The sequence below is a fragment of the Puma concolor genome, chromosome C1 (assembly GCF_028749965.1).
Source record: "Puma concolor isolate L17-30 chromosome C1, mPumCon1.1.hap2, whole genome shotgun sequence".
Classification (NCBI taxonomy): Eukaryota; Metazoa; Chordata; class Mammalia; order Carnivora; family Felidae; genus Puma; species Puma concolor.
Window position 1 is genome coordinate 7,240,474 of NC_141674.1, and position 20,920 is coordinate 7,261,393.

Below are 20,920 nucleotides of genomic sequence, written 5' to 3' on the forward strand. Positions count from 1 at the left end.
AGTTAGAAACTAAAAACCGGAGATAACCAGCTATTAGGTAGGCCCTTTAAGCACTGGGTCCAAGAAGATACTCAGCCAGTCATTATTATTTTATTGTTACTACGAAATCTCCGGGTCACCGATGTGGGTGAGGTTGACCCAAGGCCCTCTGTAGGAGTGGAAAATATTATTTAAAGTATATCTGTATCTCTTTTGTCTCAACACAGCTTGAGTTGCATAAAATGACCAAATATGACCCTTTTATTTCTTTCGTATTTGATTACATTAACCTTAACAGAAAATCAACAGAAGGAGACATTTCTTGTGCCTGCCCTAGTATACCCTCTGTCTTCATTCCTCCCTGCTCATTTCTGGTTCTGGTCTCTTAGCTTGTATCCTTTTCCCATAGCTATATTATATAGAAGGAGGTCCCCCCCCCCCCCCCCAAATAAAATACTTACCAATAATGGTCGCGTGATGTTCCTTATAGTTTCCGGTCCCAGGTTTTTGTTTCATAACTTGTGCTTTTATTCTCTTTGACAGCATAACACTGCCTTTAAATTCAGATGTCCCCAAGGTTTTTGCAGCATTGCCTGAGTTTTATGTAGAAGATGTTGCTGAATTTTTATTTTTTATTGTACAGTAAGTGCCTTTGACATACTCCATCGCTCTAATGTGTTTTCATGCATAATGTGTACATTGTATTATGAACTGTATTGCCAACCTCCATTTTATGCCTGAAATTCTGTGTGATGGCTGTAACCGAATGCTTCCTGGAGACTGGAAAAATAAATCTGACCGTGGCACGAAGCCAGTTCCAATAATATCTTCAAGACAGAAGCAGGATTAACAATGCTGCTAAGAATGTACTCTGTGAAAATTGAGTTGAATTTCTAATAATTGAGTATGTGTTTCTGAGAAACAGAAGGAGCAAACAGTTTATAAATATCTAAGTGAACATTCAAAAGCCAGAAATACCTGTATCTGTATTTTTGTACCAAAATTTTTCTCAATTATAAAATTGGAGAAAGCTTACAAAGAAGTGGTTTGAGTTTATAATTGACATTTGAGGTTTTTTTTAAAAAAAAAAAAAAAAACAAAAAAACAAAAAACAGCTATCAAAAAAATTTGTTGGGGCACTTGGCTGGCTGAGTCAGTGGATCATGCAACCCCTGATCTCAGTGTTATGAGTTCAAGTCCCTCACTGGGTGTAGCGATTACTTAAAAATACAGTCTTTAAAAAAATTTTTTTTGAGTCTTTTTGGTAGCAAAGATCTTTTGTAAAGTCTACCTCATAATTTAATCACGGCTTTGGCTTATTTCCTTAAACGTAATAAGTTAATATGACATGCTTCAGCCAGTAGACCCAATAGATTTGAAACCTATCTAGTTATAAAGTAAACAGTCACTTGAAACTCCGCAAGTTCAAGGTAATTCAGTATCTTGGCTCCTTGACCTGTTGGCCCCTTCCCTACTTAATGATCCCAGCATCCAGTCAGGTGGAGTTTTTCGAAGCTTTATTTCTTGCTCTTTTTGCCTTCTTCAGATACTCTCCTCAGGTGCTTTATGAGCCCTGTACTCAGGACATTGTGATGTTCCTCGTTGTGATGTTGTGTAACCAGAACTATATCCGAAATCCATATCTGGTGGCCAAACTAGTAGAAGTCATGTTTATGACCAACCCTGCTGTTCAGCCACGAACCCAGAAGTTTTTTGAAATGATTGAAAACCATCCTCTCTCCACCAAATTGTTGGTCCCTTCACTGATGAAGTTTTATACAGGTAAGTTTCAAGTATTCAGGTGGGCAAGGTCGTCTAAAGCTAGTGGACGGAGTTACTCTGAAGCTGGTAGCTAGTATCCCGATGGCCACGTACAGGTGTGACCTACTAGCCCACCGCTGACAGAGCATGTGCTGTTGCTTAATTTTCCCCGAATAGTGGAGATCCCACATTGACCGTTCTACGCACAAGTCCCTGATGGTGCAGCAGGATCCACGGTAAGCCACGTGGTTAACACTGAGCTCGGACTGGTGTCGACCGCACGGATCAGTTGTTTTGTCTGGAATCCTCTGGCTCATTTTAGCTTTGAGCTTTCAGAGCACGGGTCAGACAGGGAGCTTATTACAAATGTTTCTTCTTGAACCCCACTCAAATCAATGGAATCGGGATACTGGGGAGCATTCTCTCATTCGCTCTTGTCTACACATATTTGCTGAGTGCCTGGTAATAACCAGGCGCCGCCATTCTGGGTACTGGGTTTTATGCGGGTGGACAAGACCCGAGGACACATCAGACGCCGTCCTCCACTTCTGGATTGGTTGGATTCTGAATTTTTATGTTTAATTGGGCTTTTGAACTGTAGATATGCTTGCATAAAGCTGATTACCTTGGGACCAATTCACCTGTCTGCTAGCAAAGGCGTAAGATTGTCCCAATGCCACATTTTCCTTCCAGTTTGTACCTTTTGTAGGAAAGGAAGTGTGTTCTGTCTGTCTCAACTTCTGTTGAAGCTAGCCCATTCTGGGCACTCAGTAAGTGTCCTGAGCATACAGTAGAACGTACTTGCCATGCTCTTGGAAGAAACACAGGTCATCCAAGAGTACAGCTGCTTGCTGTTTGGTGCAGCGACCAAAGTTTGAGGATTCCTCTGTGTTCAGTGACAGCCATCCCCTCCCTGACAACCAAGATCGGCTCCTGCTCGTTGGGGGCTGGTGCTGTCACCTGTCCTTTCACTTCTGAGGGTTCCAGCAGTCTCTCTACCTCCTTTCGCCTTTGTCACTATTGCTTTGTAATATCTAATAAGAGTCTCCCTGGGGCGCCTGGATGGCTCCGTCGGTAGAGCATGATCTATGATAGAAGAATCAGTAAACTCTTGATCTATAGGTCAAGTTCAAGCCCCACTTTGGGTATAGAGATTACTTTAAAAAAAAAAAGAAAAAACAGTTTCTTTCCTTCCCAGCCTACCTGTTATCATCTTACACCTAAAGTAAGTAGATGAGCATCTTGAAGTTTTGTTAACATCCTCACTTTGACAACAGCAGAGAGCACTCCTGGGTCAAAAGCCTCTTCCTGGCTCCCCAGTCCTCCTCTTTCATTCTTTAGCCCTGGTGGGGCAGGGCCTCCCTCCCTGGGAAAGAGGGCCATTCAAGTGCAAATGATGAGTTACACATGTACAGGACAGGACCTTATTCAGTGCCTTGCACATATCAGACTTCGTTGAAGATAATTGTGCATTTCTTTTTTTTTTTTTTTTTAAGTTTATTTTGAGAGAGAGGTCAAGTGCAAGTTGGGAGGGGCAGAGAGAGAGGGAGAGGGAGAGAATCCCAAGCAGGCTCCATGCCATCAGTGTGGAGCACAGTGAGGGGTTTGAACCCACGAACTGTAAGATCGTGACCCGAGCCAAAGTCAAGAGTCAGATGTTTAACCAACTGAGCCACCCAGGCGCCCTGAAGATAGTTCTGCATTTCTTAAAATAGCATAAGGGACCTCTTTTCACCTATTTGTTTTTTAATTTATTTTTTAAGAAAGAGACTATCTAGTTGTAGCTAATAACATAGTTGCTGAGAAACACATTAACCTGCAAATACCTCTTTCATTTCCCCCATAGCTAGTGGGCAGCTATGAAACTCTATGAGAATGTAAATTGGTAAAACCTTTCCGGAGGGCAATTTGGCAGTCCACACCAGAAGCCCTAAAAATTTATAGATCCCACATATCAGTCAGGGTCCAGTAAGGAAGACAGAAACATGCCAGTTATTTTCACAGAATTGAGTACGTACAGAAGGCCCTGGAACAATGTGGGAGTTAGGAGCACGCCCCACACAGTCAAAAATCTAGATTTAACTCCCCCAAAGTTCATTATTAAAGCCTACTGCTGACCAGAAGCCTTATCAAGAACAGTCAATTGACACTTCTTCTGTATATGTATTAAATGCTGTATTGTTACGATAAAGTAAGCTAGAGAAAAAGAATGTTACAGAAAAATTGTAAGGAGAATACATTTACAGTCCTGTGTGTATTTTTATTGAAGAGACCACGTAAGTGGACCCGTGCAGTTCAAACCCATGTTGTTCAAGGATCAGCTGTACAAGGACCTGGGCAAACGGAAGACAGAAAGGCAAATGAGGGACTTTGGGGTGAAAGGCAGAGTGTAGGTGCAGAAGTGGCAGAGCTGGGGGCGCTGAGGCAAGAGGCCGCAGGTAGTAAAATCTAGCGGCGCGGACGAGGGCTTGGCCAGGCCTCTCAGCAACGACAGTGGCCATCTGGCCTCTCTGAGGGTGTGCAGGCTGGCTAGTGCCGCGAGCCCTGGACAGAGTTGGAAACCGGAAGCGGCTGCTGAGCAGGAGAACCTTTGCTGACGGGAGCAGCCAGCCTACCCCCCAGGTCCAAGCCCCTTCTCTCCTTCAGGTCTCCGGTTCTTCTGCAGCGCCCCCTGTTGGCGAACCCAACAGAGGGCCAGCTGGCCAGGGGAAGCCTGCAGAGTCCCAGCCCCAGCATCACAAAGCCATAAAGGGTGGATTGGGGGCTGAGGGACAGCAGCTACGTAAACAGCTCATCCTTTTGAATGTGAACTTAATTTCTAGTCATCTGTTCTACGGGGAGAATTGTAAATGTACGTATGTGTTTATAGTGATCATTACTGCAGCATCGTTTACGGTGCAGTATAGTGAAAATTCGTAAAACTGCCTAAATGTCTGCCAGCTGTGGATAAAGTAAATTAGGTATCCGATAGTGGGTCTCTCTGAGCTAGGAAAGATGATGTGTTATTTACAGTAAATGGTGAAGCGATTGAAGACAGTGTCTAGTAACGAAACAGTAGGTACACAATGACCATGTGTTGGTGCCCATGTATGTGATGGAAAACAGTGTGGAAGAACAGATACCAAAATATTAACAGGGAGTCAGTTACTTTTGAGTGATAGACCTGTGAATGGTTTTCTTTCTTTTTCTTTTTTAAAAATTGTCTGAACTTGGGGCACCTGGGTGCCTCAGTTTGTTGAGCATCTGACTTTGGCTCAGGTCATGATCTCCTGGTTTGTGGGTTCGAGCCCCACATCGGGCTCCACGCTAGCAGTGTGGAGCCTGTTTGGGATTCTCTCTCTCTGCCCCTCCCCTGCTCACTGACTCTCTTTCAAAATAAATAAACTTAAAAAAAAAATCTGAACTTAATTATTCTGCAGTAAACATGTATTGTTAGTATTAAAAACAAAAGTTGTTTAGTTAAGTGTATTTAAAAAAAATTTTTTTTAATGTTTATTCTTGAGAGAGAGAGAGAGAGAGAGAGAGGGAGAGAGAGGAGTGGGGGAGGGGAAGAAAGAGAGGGAGACACAGAATCCGAAGCAGGCTCCAGGCTCTAAGCTGTCAGCGCAGAGCCTGATGCGGGGCTCAAACTCATGAACTGCAAGATCATGACCTGAGCCGATGCCAGACGCTTAACTGACTGAGCCATCCAGGCGCCCCTAGTGAAATGTGTTTTATACTGTGCCCTGAGCCTGTCACTGGGACTTTGGCATAAAGCATGGGGGCGGAGTATAAGCTTGTGCTAAGGGCCGGGCTTCTTCCTGGGAGACCAGTGCTGGTCCTGGTGGAGCCCCACTGGTAGGATCGCAGGGACGGCTGGATGAGTGGTGTTCTCCCGTTCCCTTTGCCACCAGGCAGTGTACCGTCTGGCCCTGGACCACACCTGCAGTCCTAGATAGATGATACCCGCACTAATAATAGCCGCCGTTTATTGAATACTTTCTAATCCTTTCACTTAATCTGCACAGCCGTCCTCAAGATGGGTCCTATAAATATCTCCATGTTACAAATGAGGAACCTGAAGCTTAGAAAGGTCAAGCAGCTTGCTGAAGGTCAGCAGCTAGTGAGTGGCAGTAACCTCTGCAGTTGGGACCTTGGCACAGGTGCTCCTGACTGCCGTGCCGTGACTGCTGTGGTCACGTGGGACCGGTGCCGAGAGAACCCTGCGGTGGGGCATCGGAGGCAGCCCTCCACTCGTGTCTGAAGCCCATAATAAGACCTGCTGACTTGGGTCCTGACTCTTAGGCGTGAATTAGAGATCGCTATATGGAACGAGCTCCTCTTTTCTGCCCCAAGAGACTATCCTAGCTTAGGAGATGCTGAAGATCAAGTTTTTTTTTTTTTTATTTATTTTTTTTTCAACGTTTATTTATTTTTGGGACAGGGAGAGACAGAGCATGAACGGGGGAGGGTCAGAGAGAGAGGGAGACAGAGAATCGGAAACAGGCTCCAGGCTCTGAGCCATCAGCCCAGAGCCTGACGCGGGGCTCGAACTCACGGACCGCAAGATCGTGACCTGGCTGAAGTCGGACGCTTAACCGACTGCGCCACCCAGGCGCCCCCTGAAGATCAAGTTTTTATTTCAAAAAGAAAATTAAGCTTCAAAATCAGAGTATTTTCTTTGTAGCAGCAGTCAGTTCCTTAAGGAGCAGCGTTCCCCACCTGGCTACTCAGAACCTGGAAGAACACTGATAACTAAGACGTATTTCAAGACTGTCCTCTTCCCCAGGCCGAGCTGCATCGGCAAAGCCAGCATTAGCCCTAGTAGATTCACTCACTAATTCTACAAATGTTTATGAAGCTCCTATAGTGTGTCAGCCCTGGTTTTGATGGTAAGGCCTAGTGGTGAATATGTCACACAAACGCCGCTTTTGTGAGTCAGGCGTTCTAGTTGGGAGACGGACGTTGAACCAATAAATAAGATCCTTTCAGACAGTGGCTGTGGGAGGAGGGCATGATGCTACTTTAAGAAGCGTAGTCAGGGAAGGTCTAATGAGACAAAAGAGTGAATCACACGAAGGTCTCAGCCACAGTGTGGCAGACAACCAAGCCAGCACGTGTAAAGGCCCTGAGGCCTGGGCAGTTTAATGAACTGAACAAGAAGACCTGCAGGGGGAAGCATGGTGAGTAGTGGGGGAGTGAGGCCAGCCAGTGTCTGGTTCATTACAGACCTCTTAGAACTTGGACTTGGGAAATAGAACTTGGGCTGCTGCAGTTTTGCGGGAGCATTAGGAGTGAAATTTATAAAATGTTGGGAGAGGTGTATATTGATCATAAGTTAACAGTCATTACCGGGCGTCTGCAGCGCTCAGGATGTGGTGCGGGTATGACGGGCGACTTCAAGGATACGAGACACTCTGTATCAGCCCCCAGTGTCTTTCCCAAATAGACGCTGTTTAAATCAGCTCTCCACACTTTATTTCACACTTTCATACAGTGAATAAAATGACACTTAGTTCATTGTAAAGAAAGTTTGACCTCATGAAGATGTGTAAGTGCTTTTAGGTCTTTGTATGGTAGGTGTTACCTTTTGCCTTTCATTTTTAAATTCTTGTCACAAAAATATGTTCTTTGCAAAATATAGAAAATGCCAAAAAGAAGATAAAAGTTATTGATAATCTCTGTATTCAGAATCTCCGTTAACATTTTGCTCTATATTTTTTCAGCCAACTTACATATATGTAAATTGTGTGCGTGCGTGCATGCGTGTGTGTGTGTGCACACGGCACAGGCTTTAAATATGACTGGCCCCATTTGGTAGCCCGTGGTTTTCTTTCTTTCTTTCTTTCTTTCTTTCTTTCTTTCTTTCTTTCTTTCTTTCTTTCTTTCTTTCTTTCTTTCTTTCTTTCTTTCTTTTGTATTTTTTTTAATGTTTATTCATTTTTGAGAGCCAGAGATAAAGCATGAGCGGGGGAGGGGCAGAGAGAGAGAGAGGGAGATTCAGAATCGGAAGCAACCTCCAGACTCTGAGCTATCAGCACAGAGCCTGACTTGAGGCTCGAACCCACAGACTGTGAGATCATGACCTGAGCTGAAGTTGGACGCTCAACCAGCTGAGCCACCCAGGTGCCCCGGTAGCCTGTGGTTTTCGCCTATAATATCACAAATACTTTTTCATGTTCTCTGTCGGGCATTTGCATTTATATCTTTTCCCTAATACAAATAGTACTTTAAAGAGTATCCTGGGAGATGTTTGAACATGCCAGCGTATGTTTTCTGGAATAGAGTTGGTGGGTCAGAGAGATGGGCTTATCGATAGCTTGTGATACATTGTTGTCACAAGCTTGTGATACAATGTTGTCACATTGCCTTCAAGGGATCATATTGCTGTTCATTCCCACCAGCAGTCAGAGGGTAACTTTCTCCTACATGCTCACAGGGTCTTTTTTATAATATCTGCCAAGTTGATAGGTTAAGAAAAATGGCATCTTATTTTAATTCCCGTTTTTAACTTTTTCGTGAGCCTTATTGTGTTTACCTGACAGCTTTCCCTTTTTTTAAAACTTGTCATAAATTCAGGAACTTCTCATGCTTAAGCTATTTGTCTTTGGAAAACTAAGCTTGATCTTTGTTCCATTTTAACAATATATGGATGTTGGTAAATGAGCAGTGAATACATAGGGTATTACTATGCTTTTCTTTACTTTGGTAATGTGTTTGAAAATGTTTTATTTATTTATTTATTTTTTTTTAAATTTTTTTTTTTTAACGTTTATTTATTTTTTTGGGACAGAGAGAGACAGAGCATGAACGGGGGAGGGGCAGAGAGAGAGGGAGACACAGAATCAGAAACAGGCTCCAGGCTCTGAGCCATCAGCCCAGAGCCCGACGCGGGGCTCGAACTCACGGACCGCAAGATCGTGACCTGGCTGAAGTCGGAGGCTTAACCGACTGCGCCACCCAGGCGCCCCTGAAAATGTTAATTATCAAAAGTACTTAAAATAATACAAACATATTACAAACATATTGCAGGTTTGGATCCAGGCCACTGCAATAAAGCAAATCTCAGAATAAAGAGAGGCAGATTAATTTTTTGGTTTCCCAGTGCATGTGAAAGTTATTTATACTATAGTCTGTTAAGTGTACATTTTCACTGTGTCTAAAAAGCCAATGTATATATCTTAATTTAAAAATATTTTATTGATGGGACGCCTGGGTGGCTCGGTCGGTTAAGCATCTGGACTTCAGCTCAAGTCATGATCTCACGGTTTGTGGGTTCAGGCCCCACATCGGGCTCTGTGCTGACAGCTCAGGGCCTGGAGCCTGCTTCTGATTCTGTCTCTCCCTCTCTCTCTGCCCCTCCCCTGCTCACGCTCTCTGTCTCTCAAAAGTAATTTAAAAAAATGTTTAAAAAAATAAAAATCTTATTTTAAAAAATAAAACTATTTTATTGCTAACAATGGTATCATCTGAGCTTTCAGTGAGTCGTAATACCTATCACAGGTCACCGTAACCAATATAATAATAATGAAAAAGTTTGAGATATTGCGGGAATTACCAAACGTGAGACAGGAAGTGACCAAATGCTGTCGGAAAAATGGTGCCGATAGACTTGGCGTGACACAGGGTTGCTACAAACCTTCAATTTGTAAAAAAAAACAAAAACAAAAACAAAAAAACAAAAAAAAGCACGATAAAATGAGGTAGGCCTGTAGTGAGATTTAATAGGTATGTGGCCCCTAAGAAAACTTGACCCATTTCTTTTCTCGTCCTTGGCGAGTTGATGCTATGCTGGTGGCATTTTCGAGCTCGATTCGTTTTGGTATCGTGCCACTGCCAGAGCTTCTCTGCGAAGCTTGTGTCTTTAGAACCACCTCGTACAAGCTCTGTCTTGCCCTTACGTATGAGATACAGCTGCGCATACAGACTCGTATTCACATCGTGGCCACAGTAACTGCTTTCTGAAAGAAAGGTAAGACTGTATCCGTCCTTCAATGCCTTTGTCTTTCTTCTTTAGATGTGGAGCATACCGGAGCCACCAGCGAGTTCTACGACAAGTTTACCATTCGCTATCACATTAGCACCATTTTCAAGAGCCTTTGGCAAAACATAGCTCACCATGGCACCTTCATGGAGGAATTCAAGTGAGTATCTGGCCCCTGATACTCACGGAGCAAGTCACAGCTTGCTCTCTTGCAAACCACAGGTAGGGTGGCTGCTTAAGAGCTTTCATAGCTGGTTCTTATTGACTGTTTGCTTGATCTCAGCCTCCTTTAAGTTTTCTAGGTGGTTCTGGTACATGAGAGCAGGGTTATTGAAATGTCTGTGCTGGCCAGACTTTGCTGAACTTTAGATTTGTTGACATACTTCGGGGATGGTATGTATACATTAAAGAAAGAATTTATAAATATTCGGAGATGATGTGTTAAGTGTCTTTTGCTGTTTCTGTGATTACGGTGTGAAGCGAAGTTGTCAGAATGACTGGAACCAGATCTTCGAATGTTCTGGAATCTGATGTCACGCTTTAGATGAGAAATGTTAGGAAGACTTTAGATTTGGAAGCGGTCAGGTTGGGGTCATTATTTCCAACGTCATTCTTTGTAACAAGGCCCTAAACCTTGACTAAGGACCTTTCATTACCTACCTGGAATTTTAGTGACTACTTTAACCCGGACTTTAGTAATTTTGTTTAAATTACTTAAAAAATTTTTTTCTTAATGTTTATTTTTTAGAGGGAGAGACAGAGTGTGAGCAGGGGAAGGGCAGAGAGAGAGAGAGGGAGACACAGAATCTGAAGCAGGCTCCAGGCTCTGAGCTGTCAGCACAGAGTTCAAACTCACAAACTGTGAGGTTGTGACCTGAGCCAAAGTCAGACACTCAACTGACTGAGCCACCCAGGCGCCCCTCGTCTAAATTACTTTAAACAGAAAGGTGCTTGAGAAAGAAAATGGATGAAAATGTTGAACTTTCAAATTATTCTTAAGAAATTTTATCCCATCTACTTGGATCTTTTGCAAACCGTATTAGAGCTTTGATTAAATCCAGTTGTCGCTTGTTAACTAAGTCACTAGTCGACAATATTTGTTAGCCGTTTGCTAGGTAACTTTCTGCAGAGTGAACTCTTTAAGCCAGTTCTTTTCGTGAGCTGCTCTTCTGGTCAGAATTGTGTTCCAGCAAACCCTGGCACAAGTTTAGACCAGACAGGCCCACGGCTTGATTTGCGTGGTGCTGAGTTGGGAGTGGTCTTCCTGAACTTGCCTTGTTCCTGAAATCCAGGCTTCCTGCCTCCTGATTACACAGTGATAGATCCCGAAGGGTGTGTGGCTACTCTTTTTCTCTACTAATCTTGCAGTTATGAAGCCTAACGGTGCACTCAAATCTCCACGCACGAGCGAGCCCTCCGTTATAACGGGATATACAGGACAGTTTTACAGATTGGAAGCTTCAAGGTCTAGAAAGTGAATTAATAGCCTCCTTTATCAATGTTACAGCTGCCAACTTTTCTTCAACGTGTCTTTCTTTATAATGAAGAATAACTGTATGAGTAATTCTCTTGTCCCTTATATGTGGGTAATTATTTATACTTTCTTTGTATCTTGGTGAGTTTAAGCATATTTTCTAGTCTGGAAGAGTGTCTTCTCGACTTCAGATCATTGAGAGAATGAGCCAGGGATGTGTTAGTAAACCTGCTCTCTGAAGAGGTGGAGAAAATTCAGCCTTTGCTGGTTTTCTCAGGTGTAAATACTTCCACCGTGGCTAAATTTAAGCTGCCAAGGGAGTCTGCTCACAAAATTCTGAAATACTAGTAATTGGCTCTCATCAACCGTGCAAGGTGCCTCCGGCGCACCACTGAAATGAGCTCATCACAGTTAATTAAAAGGAATAGCAAGATCCAGGGAGAGACTCTGTAGTCCTTGACCTCCACAGTGCTTGAGTGCTGGCCCGGGAGGCAGTCTTACAGGGCCAGATGGTTGGCATTTAGGGCAGAGGCCCATTTTCTTTGGGATCTGCTGTGGCACTTTGCTTCGGCAAGAGGTCTGACCGTGTGCAATGTAATTGCCTTTCCAGTTCGGGGAAGCAGTTTGTGCGCTACATAAACATGCTGATAAATGACACGACGTTTTTGCTCGATGAAAGTCTGGAGTCTCTGAAGCGGATCCATGAAGTGCAAGAAGAGATGAAGAACAAAGACCAGTGGGACCAGCTGCCCCGGGTGAGGACACGGCGCAGGCACTCGGACGGCGGAGCCGGAAAACCGCCTCGGCCCCTGGGCAGGGCTCTGCCCGGGGCCGCGTTTGTGGGCCCTGCTGACTTAGATGTGACGTACTTGTCATTGCTTGTCACCTCCCACCTGCGGGCTTCTGTGAAGTTGATCCGGGTTCAGGGGAGGAGTGAGCTTAAACACTCCATCTAAAGCTAAGAAGCGAGTCGAGAAGTCTTTCAACATGCGTTCTCCTGCCTTCTTAGTTTTAAAGGGCTTTTTTGGAGAAGAGCTTTTATTGTCTGACTGTTGTTGATGTCAGTTTATGAAAGTAGGAAATAAATCTCTAGAATTCTGTGCCAGACAAGCATTTGATTTGCTCACAGCATCTCCTTTAGACAGCTATGTGAATCACGCAGGATTCTGGTGTGGTTTTTTTTCCTTCTGGTTGATCTTGGTTTTATATTTGGTTATTGGTGGAAGACAGTGTCGTTTTGCCAGGTTCCATGACATGGTGACATGGTGACGTGACAGCACACTGGCATGCTTTTCTGACACTGCAGCCATTTAGACGGTTCCCCGATCAGTTACTTCGCTCTTGACAACTACTGGGGACTTGGTATCTTGGTTCCTTCTGTTCCCGGGCTCAGAATCAGAACTGCTTCCCCAGAGGAATTCTCCTGGGAGAGGAGGGAGCACTGTTGTTTCTTTACTTGCAGTAGCATTCTCAGTGCGAAAATACTGTCGAGCTTAATGCCGCACAGTCAAAAAGTATCTTAAGATACATAAGCACGTATGAAAGCACACTTAGGAGATGTTTTTATTCCAAGTGTTCCTGCAGCTGTGGTGAGAATTTTACGACTTGCTGTAGCTTAGCCAGCGTGCTTACACTACAGACTGAAGCCTTCCGGGGGCTTTGCAGGGCCCGTGAATGCTGGATGCCCGAGTCCAGGCCGCCACACTGCTGGACCCCCTCTCTTTGTATTCTTGAGATAACGTGGTGGTTGTCTTCTTTTTCCTCGGCACTGCCCTGGCATCCACTGGAGTCTCACCTACTGTCTACCCTCGTATTCGTTTCTAAACACACTTTAAACTCTTTTTCCTGTGGTGCCTCCAAAGCTTCCCTCCTGCACCTCCCCATCTCCCCGGGGCAAGAGTCGGCCCAGACCTTATGTTTCACGCCTCCCCACAGTAGCTCTCGGGAGTCCTTCCAAGCTTTTCTCCCATTCCAGTCTGTTGGCTCCGATCTGGACCGGTCCCCGGGCCCTTGGAGAACATGCTGGGCAAACAGATGAGGCCTAGCCAAAAGAGGTGCAACTTTGGAGCCGAGGGCACCTAGGTTTGAGGACTGATGCCACCACGCATTCAGAGTTCCTGAATCTGTTTCCTTGTCCCTGAAGCAGAGATGATCCCTGCTTTGCGGAAAAACTAGGAGGAGGGATGGTGGATGTCGCGAACCCAGCTCAGCACTGGCGCTCAGGACGTGTAGCTCTCCTTGTTTCATTTGCCTCAAGTCATTCTTTCTGTCCCGAATTCTCTGCTTGCCGTTCTTGTGTATGAAAATCCTACCCATTCTTTACACAAGGCCTTGTGCAGGGATTCCCTCATGGTTGGACTACCCCAGCCAGAGCCGCCCCAAACCCTCCCCTTGCTCTATACTTCTGTAGCGCCCACTCCGTGTCGCTTGTGATGCTTGTCTTAGACCAGCTTCTGTCGTAGATGTTGGGATACGGGTCTGTGGCACATGGTCTCATTCACGGTCGGTGCTCAGTAGCGTTTGCTTAGGAGATAACTCAACAGTTCCTGTTGATTTTGCCGTGTCCGTGGATGAGAAAGCAGCATAAATAGTTCCAACCAAGTGCTATTTCAGAAATACGTCTGTGTGATTTTGAAGTCCCTTCCTGCCACCCACCTCCCTGCCTGCTGCTCCCATCTCGCCATCCTCCGAATGCTGGCGGACTCGGCTGCTCAGCCCTCAGGCTCCTCCCCTCCTCTCTCCGCTCTCGCTGCCAAGGCTGGTGTTTCTCAGGTGCTCGGTGGAATTTCGGTGTGGTAATAATTCTTTATTATGGAATTATTGGAATGGAAGACCGCACCATACGTCGCGGGACATTTGGCATCTCTGGCTCGCGCCTATTTAATGCCAGTGAATTACCCTCCTGCCCCGAGTTATCAGGCAGCCAGAAACACTCCTGCACGTGGCCTGATCCCCCAGTTGGAAATCACTGCTAGGTGATATCATCTATTCCCAGCAGCTTTGATGGTCGTTATTCTAAAGATTCTGGAACATGTCTCCTCAGTTCCTATCTCTCCTGACGCCAGACCTGCTTCACTAGCTGTTGACTTGCTCCTCTGCCCGGTGGTCTCATAGTATCCCTTGACAAGGGGGGGGCCACTTCTCCTCTCCAGGTCTGCCCAACCTCATTGAGGGACAGCTACATTCTTTTTTTCTTTTTTTAACTTTTTTTTAATCTTTATTTTTGAGAGAGAGAGATACAGAGTGTGAGTGGGGAGGGGGGGGGGCCCAGGCAGAGAGAGAGACACACACAGAATCTGGAGCAGGCTCCAAGCTCTGAGCTGTCAGCACAGAGCCCGACCCGGGGCTCGAACTCACAAACTGCAAGATCATGACCTGAGCCAAAGTTGGATGCTTAACCAACTGAGCCACCCAGGCTCAAGGGACAACTACATTCTGTTGATTGCTCTGACCCAACACTTTGGAGTCCTCCTTGATTCTTCTCTCTCAGCAAGTGCCCCAAGGCTGTATCTTTTTTTTTTTTTTTTTAATTTGAGAGAGAGAGAGGGCGCACAAGCAGGGGGGCGGGTCAGAGGTAGAGAAAGAGAGAGAGACTCTTAAGCAGGCGCCACTGCTCAGTGCAGCGCCCAACATGGGGTTTGATCCCATGACCCTGGGATCATGACCTGAGTTGAAATCAAGAGTTAGACGCTCAACCGACTGAGCCACCCAGGAGCCCCAGGCTCTATCTTGAGCTATACCCATGTCTGACCTCCTCTCTTTCCCCTACCTCTAGACCGTCTCTCGCCTGGCTTGCTGTCGCCCCTCTCACCGGTCTCTCGCCACCTTTGTCGTGTCCATAACAGAGGGATGCTGTTAAACCTGTTTGCTCGTTATCGCCGCTTGACTCAGAACTCTTCCCGGTTTCCCTTCTCACTCAGGGTCCAGACCCGAATTAGAGTGGGCCCCTGGCCCCACCCTTTTCCTCTTCCCTCCCCCTCCCCCAACCACAGGGGCCTTCTTGCCCCAGATTTCTGCTGGCTCGCTTCCTTCAGATACCCACTTAAATGTCACCTTCTCAGAGGCCATCCCTGACCGCTTTCCTTCTCATTCTGCTCTATTTGTCTCCATCACTCTCAGACTTACCGTGTATCGGGAAGCATGTTTGCGTACTGCTTATCTCTTCCCTGCCCCGCAGTCTGGGCTCCGTGAGGCTTGCGGGCCTCTTGGTCTCGTTCTCTACTCTTATCACCAGAGCCGAAAGGTGGGCCTGGCCTGGAGGAGGGCCCGGACACCAGGTCTGGACGAGTGCATGCGACACGCAGGTGCGCATTGCACTCGTTCTCACTTCATTGTCCTCGTGTCTTCCTGCTCCAGCATGTTGCGTAGGCGCAGTCTTGACCGAGGGGCAGTGGGCAGGCCACCCAGCATCGTTGCAGAACCTCCCCCAGGCACCCACTCAGGGCACTTACCCTAGGGGCACTCGTTGGGGGACTTCAGCTGTCCTGGCTCTTGCCCCTCCCCCTCTACGTAAAGTAAACCAGCCTCTGAGCCGTGATGTAAGGATTTCAGTCTTCCCTGATGTTTCTGTGGCTTTTCTCCATCCCAGAGCCTTCAGGGCCCCACTTGCTTTCCCCATGACTCAGACACCTTCTCATCTTGGTTCCCAGCCCATGGCAGAGTTGAAGGACAAGGACGGTGCCGGAGGCAAGAATGCTGACCGTTGTCGGGGCTGACAGCCTGACGAAACTCAGAACCTTTTAGCGATCTGTAGGCGCTCCATGTAGGGGCAAAACCTATTGGCCGCGGTGTCGGAGCAGAACACGTCCATGTTCTCACAATAATGATGGCTGCCAGTTGTTATTAAGGGGAACGAGCTCTCCTTCGTTAGCAACCACGTGTATCGGGTGTGATGAAAGAATCAGTTATTTCATCCCGCACGGAACATGAACGTGACTTCTTTTATCATTGAGGAAACCCAGTCGCGTGGAAGTGAAATAATGGGCCACGGTCACCGTACTCAGAGGCCTAGAGAGTTCTGATGCTGAAAGGAATGAACTGTACCTTATCTGGAAAATTCTCTGCTTTGGGTTGTTCCCATTCCCTCGGCATGTTGGCTTTGCTGCGCCCTTGTCCCATTAGGAGCGGACTGTATTTTCCATCACGCTCGGCGTGCCAGTGAGCTCACGGCCAATACTGACCTTGGCTTGGCGTCTGCTCCGTGTTTCCTATAGGATCAGCAGCAAGCCCGTCAGTCCCAGCTTGCTCAGGACGAACGTGTTTCACGCTCCTATCTCGCCCTGGCAACAGAAACCGTGGACATGTTCCATATCCTCACCAAGCAGGTCCAGAAGCCATTCCTCAGACCGGTGAGTGGAAGCTTCGGGGTGTTTGTTTTGCATGTCGGATTCCACAGTCAGGCTCCGGCACCTGTAACTAAAGGTGGTTGTGGAGATCCTGGACGTTGCAGCTCACAGCCACTAAGTGAAATTTTGATACTGGTTTTGTTCACAGTTATGCGAGGTGATAAAGCACTCTGAGGATAGACAGAAGTCTGCAAACAGTCTTTTCCAAGATAACTCAATTCGCTTTCTGCTTACAGAGCACACGGGATCACTAATGTTGAGGCTGTGACATATTTTTATCATTATCGATTCCTGTATTGTGTCTATAGGAGACATAGAAAGTAACGTCAGTTGGAAATTAGAGTCTATCAAGTAGAAATCACTGATACTGGGTAAGATCTTCGGTTCTCCTAGCTGTAGCTTTGCTATACTCAAGAAGCCAAAGGGTGACGGGAGCCATAATTACGGTTTATGACAGATCAAAGGTAGTCAAAACATTTGGCCTTGATATTATTAATAAGATCGGAGTCCTGTTTTTGAAATGGAAACTGAGCCACATGACCGGAGATTGCTGCTTGGTGTTGGAGCTGCCGCACGGCACAGAAGCTTTACGGTGTGGCCAGGATAAGGGTCGTGAGGAAGGCCAAGAAGGGGCCGGGAGCCGGTGGTTAATTACCTGGCAATATGGACAGGCTGACAATGGAATGTAACTTGGTTACTCATTTCCTCCAATTTCCACGTTCACCGCTTCGTTCAACAGTATCACCACACCCTGGCCTGTGTGCATCTCAGCAAGGAGTCCCCCCCCCCCCCCCACCATTTTCCATTTCACATCTATTTATAAAAGAGCCGTGGAAGGTGAAACAAAACTGAGCTCACTATTGAAAGCACACGGACACCACGACTAATTTAAACAAGATAGTGCAGACCCTTGCTTCCCTGGGGTTGGCAAATGGAAATCCTTTCAACTTTTTCTACGGAGGCCAGAGAGTAAATTATTAGGCATCGTGGGCCGTACAGCCTGTCCCAGCTACTCAGCTGTGCTGTTGCAGCACGTAAGCGGCCACAGACAATATAGAAACCAGTAAGCGTGGCTGTGTTTCGGTAAAACTTTATGAAAACAAGCATCAGGTCAGATTTGGCCCGCAGGTAGCAGTTTGCCAATCCCGGCACCAAACCACGTTTTATTTTACGTTCAGTGACCCCAAATCAGCAAGTCTTTGATTGTTAGGGAACTGTAATAAATTATTTGAGACTAAATTGTCATAGAGCCTATTTTTGGTTCTGAGTTCTTCATTTTTAAAGGAATTTATTGAAAGCAAAGTCTAATGTTTTCATATCAACTAAAATTAATTTTTTTCAAGGCCTACTTTTTAAAAAAATTTTGTTCATTTATTTTGAGAGAGAGAGAGCGTGAGCGAGAGCTCAAGTGGAGGAGGAGCAGAGAGAGAGGGAGAGAGAAAGAATCCCAAACAGGGGTCCACAGTGTCAGCACAGAGCCCAGCACGGGGCTCGAACTCACAAACTGCGAAATCATGACCCGAGCCGAAATCAAGAGCCGGACGCTCAACCGACTGAGCCACCCAGGCGCCCCTCAAGGCCGTTCCTTGACCTGAGCTATCTGCGTGCCTTGGCCGTAGCCTTCCACACGCACTCTTTGCCTGTGCCTGCTTCGATGCATCCTTTTCCTTTGCCACACAGTTTCGCCTTCTTCACCGGCTAGCTCAAACCTCTCCCACTTGGGGAAAAATAAAACCCTGCCAACGATATCCTGTCCTTATCACTCCTGTATTCCACAGTTTCCTAACAGTCAAATACAGGAGCGCTTTACTTTGTGCAAAGCAGGTTCTCGAAAAGCCAAATTTCAGTTGGATGTGTATAAGTGCAATCATTAAATGTAATGAAAACCTTGTTCTGTGACTTTTTTTTTTTTTTAATGGCCTGATACTGTCTAACCTGAGGCAGGATTCCTCCTGCAGGTTTGCTTGAAGCACACGTGCCCTACTGTACTAAGTACTGGGACATCGGGTGGGTTTTTGCATATTGTTTATATTGGCTACTGGTTTCATTTAAGTGTGCTTTGTCTCTCACCTGCCACATTTAAGATGATTTAAGACATAAACTTTATCTTCTGCTTCTTCTGCATTTCTCCTTTCTTGGCCTCCGATAATAAGAACGGTGCACCCTGTCAGAACTGTCAGACGCTTTTGAAATTTAGAAAAATAATGCATCAGGGCGCCTGGCTGGCTCAGTTCAGTGGAGCATGCGACTCTTGACCTCGGGGTCGTGAGTTCGAGCCCCATGTTGAGTGTAGAGGTTACTTAAAAGTAAAATGTTAAAAGGAAAGAAAACGAATGCACATACAATGGCGGCTAAATGAACATACCAAAAATTTCTTTGACTTACGTTATGATGATGGGATTCTGAGTGATTTTCCCTCTTACCTACTTCTCAATGAATTTGGAGTAATCCTTGTTTTTTGTCACCGAAAGCATGAATTTAAAGCAAAGGTCACCCTTCCGTTGATATTTGTAGGTATTCCATCAACCTGCAACGTTATTAAGTGTTAGAATTATCGGGTTAGAGATGGAGAGTAAAGAAAATTTTGAGCGGAACGTTCTTCTTCAGCTTACGATCCACGGCACATATAAGGGATTCTCTGCAGATTAATCCGGCCCATTCCTGTTCCTCCACTGAGATGGGAGTTTTGGTCCTTCTCACTTGTCTCAACAGCTTGAATTGTCCTATTACCCTGTGATTTCCTAGGAGCTGGGACCCCGACTGGCTGCAATGCTCAACTTTAATCTTCAGCAACTCTGTGGCCCCAAGTGCCGGGACCTGAAAGTAGAAAACCCTGAGAAATACGGCTTTGAACCAAAGAAGCTGTTGGACCAACTGACAGATATTTACCTGCAGCTGGACTGTGCCCGGTTCGCCAAAGCCATTGCTGACGACCAGGTCGGTGCACGGGGGGGGGGGGGCAGGCCATTTCGGGGGGAGGCCGGGGTTCAGGCTGCTGAGCTGGGCGACCAGAGGTGGCGTCTCTGTGGACTTCCGGGCAGACCCTGTGCAGTGACGTACCCACCTGTCCCTGGATTTTCCCCACTTGAAATCAGAAAGGCGATACTTTTTAAATTGTGGTTTGGGAAGTTTTTAGTCGGCAAATGGAAATAATCACCACCGCGGCCAGGGGAGCTTGTCTGACGTAAACGAAGATGGATCAGCTCTTTTTCATTGGGTGTAAAAGAGCTGACTTGGCTCCCAGATACATCTCCAGTGGAGTTCTTAGCCCGTCCTGCTACGAGCAGCAGGCCCATTACCTTCCCACAGAGGCCCGGCTTTCCCAGGGCTCCAAGCCTGCTTCCCAGGCCTTCGCTTTAGTGCTGCCGCCGTTGTGATTCCAGGTTCCAGACCTCGTGGGGTGATCTTCATAGTCTTCTCTCTCCTTTATTCCTCGTGTCCCCTGTGAGGACGCAGTTTGGCGCTTGGCATTTCCGCAGCTGCCGATGTAGTCCAGCCCCACCCCCTTCTGACTTCTCTCCCTCCATGTTCTTCTGGCCACGTCTTACCAGCGTCATAAGAGCTGATTGTTTATCAACCGAATACCAAGTTTTAACCACTTGGCGTATTTTTGTTGATGTGGTCCTCACAAAATCCTGTGGTGTAGGTTCTATTAGATTCCCTATTTTTACATGAGGAAACTGAGGCACAGAGAGTTGAAGTGGCTTGCTCCCGGTGGCGCCCGTGCCATGGGATAGAGGCAGGATTCAGACCCAGTCAGTCTGGCCCTGAGCCTATATTCCCAGCCCCTCTGCTTTCTGCTTAAAATGCCCCAAAATTCCACACTCACCTGTGTCTCCATCTTCGTTCACACTCTCTCTCCAAATATTACTCACGTTTCAGGTTAACCAGCAGTAGGGATTCTAGAAGGTTCTTTACCCATATCTCATCCAAAGGAATCATAGAAAAATAAGGAAATAGCGGGTATTATCTTTTTAATGTTTATTTTGAGAGAGAGCATGTGTGCCCATGTGCAGGGGAGAGGGAGAGAGAGAATCCCAAGCAGGCCCCACACTGTCAGTGCAGAGCCCAGCACAGGGCCCGATCCCACAACCTGAGCTGAAATCGAGTCGTACGCTTAACCAACTGAGCCGCCCAGGCACCCCTGGGTACTGATTGTTTGTTTGTTTGTTTAATAACAGCTCTATTGAGATATAATTCACGTATGTGGGTACTTTGGGACGTAAGCAAGAGAGTTGGTCTTGACAAAGTGCCTGCAAAGGAAAAAAAACACACGTCTGAAGCAGTTTTTCCATAGAAAGGAGTGTATCAGAGGGGTTAAGAGTTTGCCGTTATTGTGGGAGGGGCTAAGATGTGTTTCTAGCCTACAGCCTGTGATACCGCACATTTCTAGAACTA

At 46.2% G+C, this 20,920-nt stretch overlaps 1 protein-coding gene across 3 annotated transcripts in view; it reads left to right on the forward strand.

The window, feature by feature from the left end:
• UBE4B (ubiquitination factor E4B) overlaps nt 1-20,920 on the forward strand; it is a 123,556-nt gene that overhangs the window by 96,463 nt on the left and 6,173 nt on the right. For all 3 annotated transcript variants that reach the window (XM_086715625.1, XM_025912758.2, XM_086715626.1), the window contains 6 exons: nt 523-621; nt 1,526-1,761; nt 9,737-9,863; nt 11,788-11,932; nt 16,391-16,525; nt 19,268-19,459. In XM_086715625.1, coding sequence (XP_086571751.1) covers nt 523-621; nt 1,526-1,761; nt 9,737-9,863; nt 11,788-11,932; nt 16,391-16,525; nt 19,268-19,459 — 934 coding nt within the window. The remainder of the gene's footprint in view (nt 1-522; nt 622-1,525; nt 1,762-9,736; nt 9,864-11,787; nt 11,933-16,390; nt 16,526-19,267; nt 19,460-20,920) is intronic.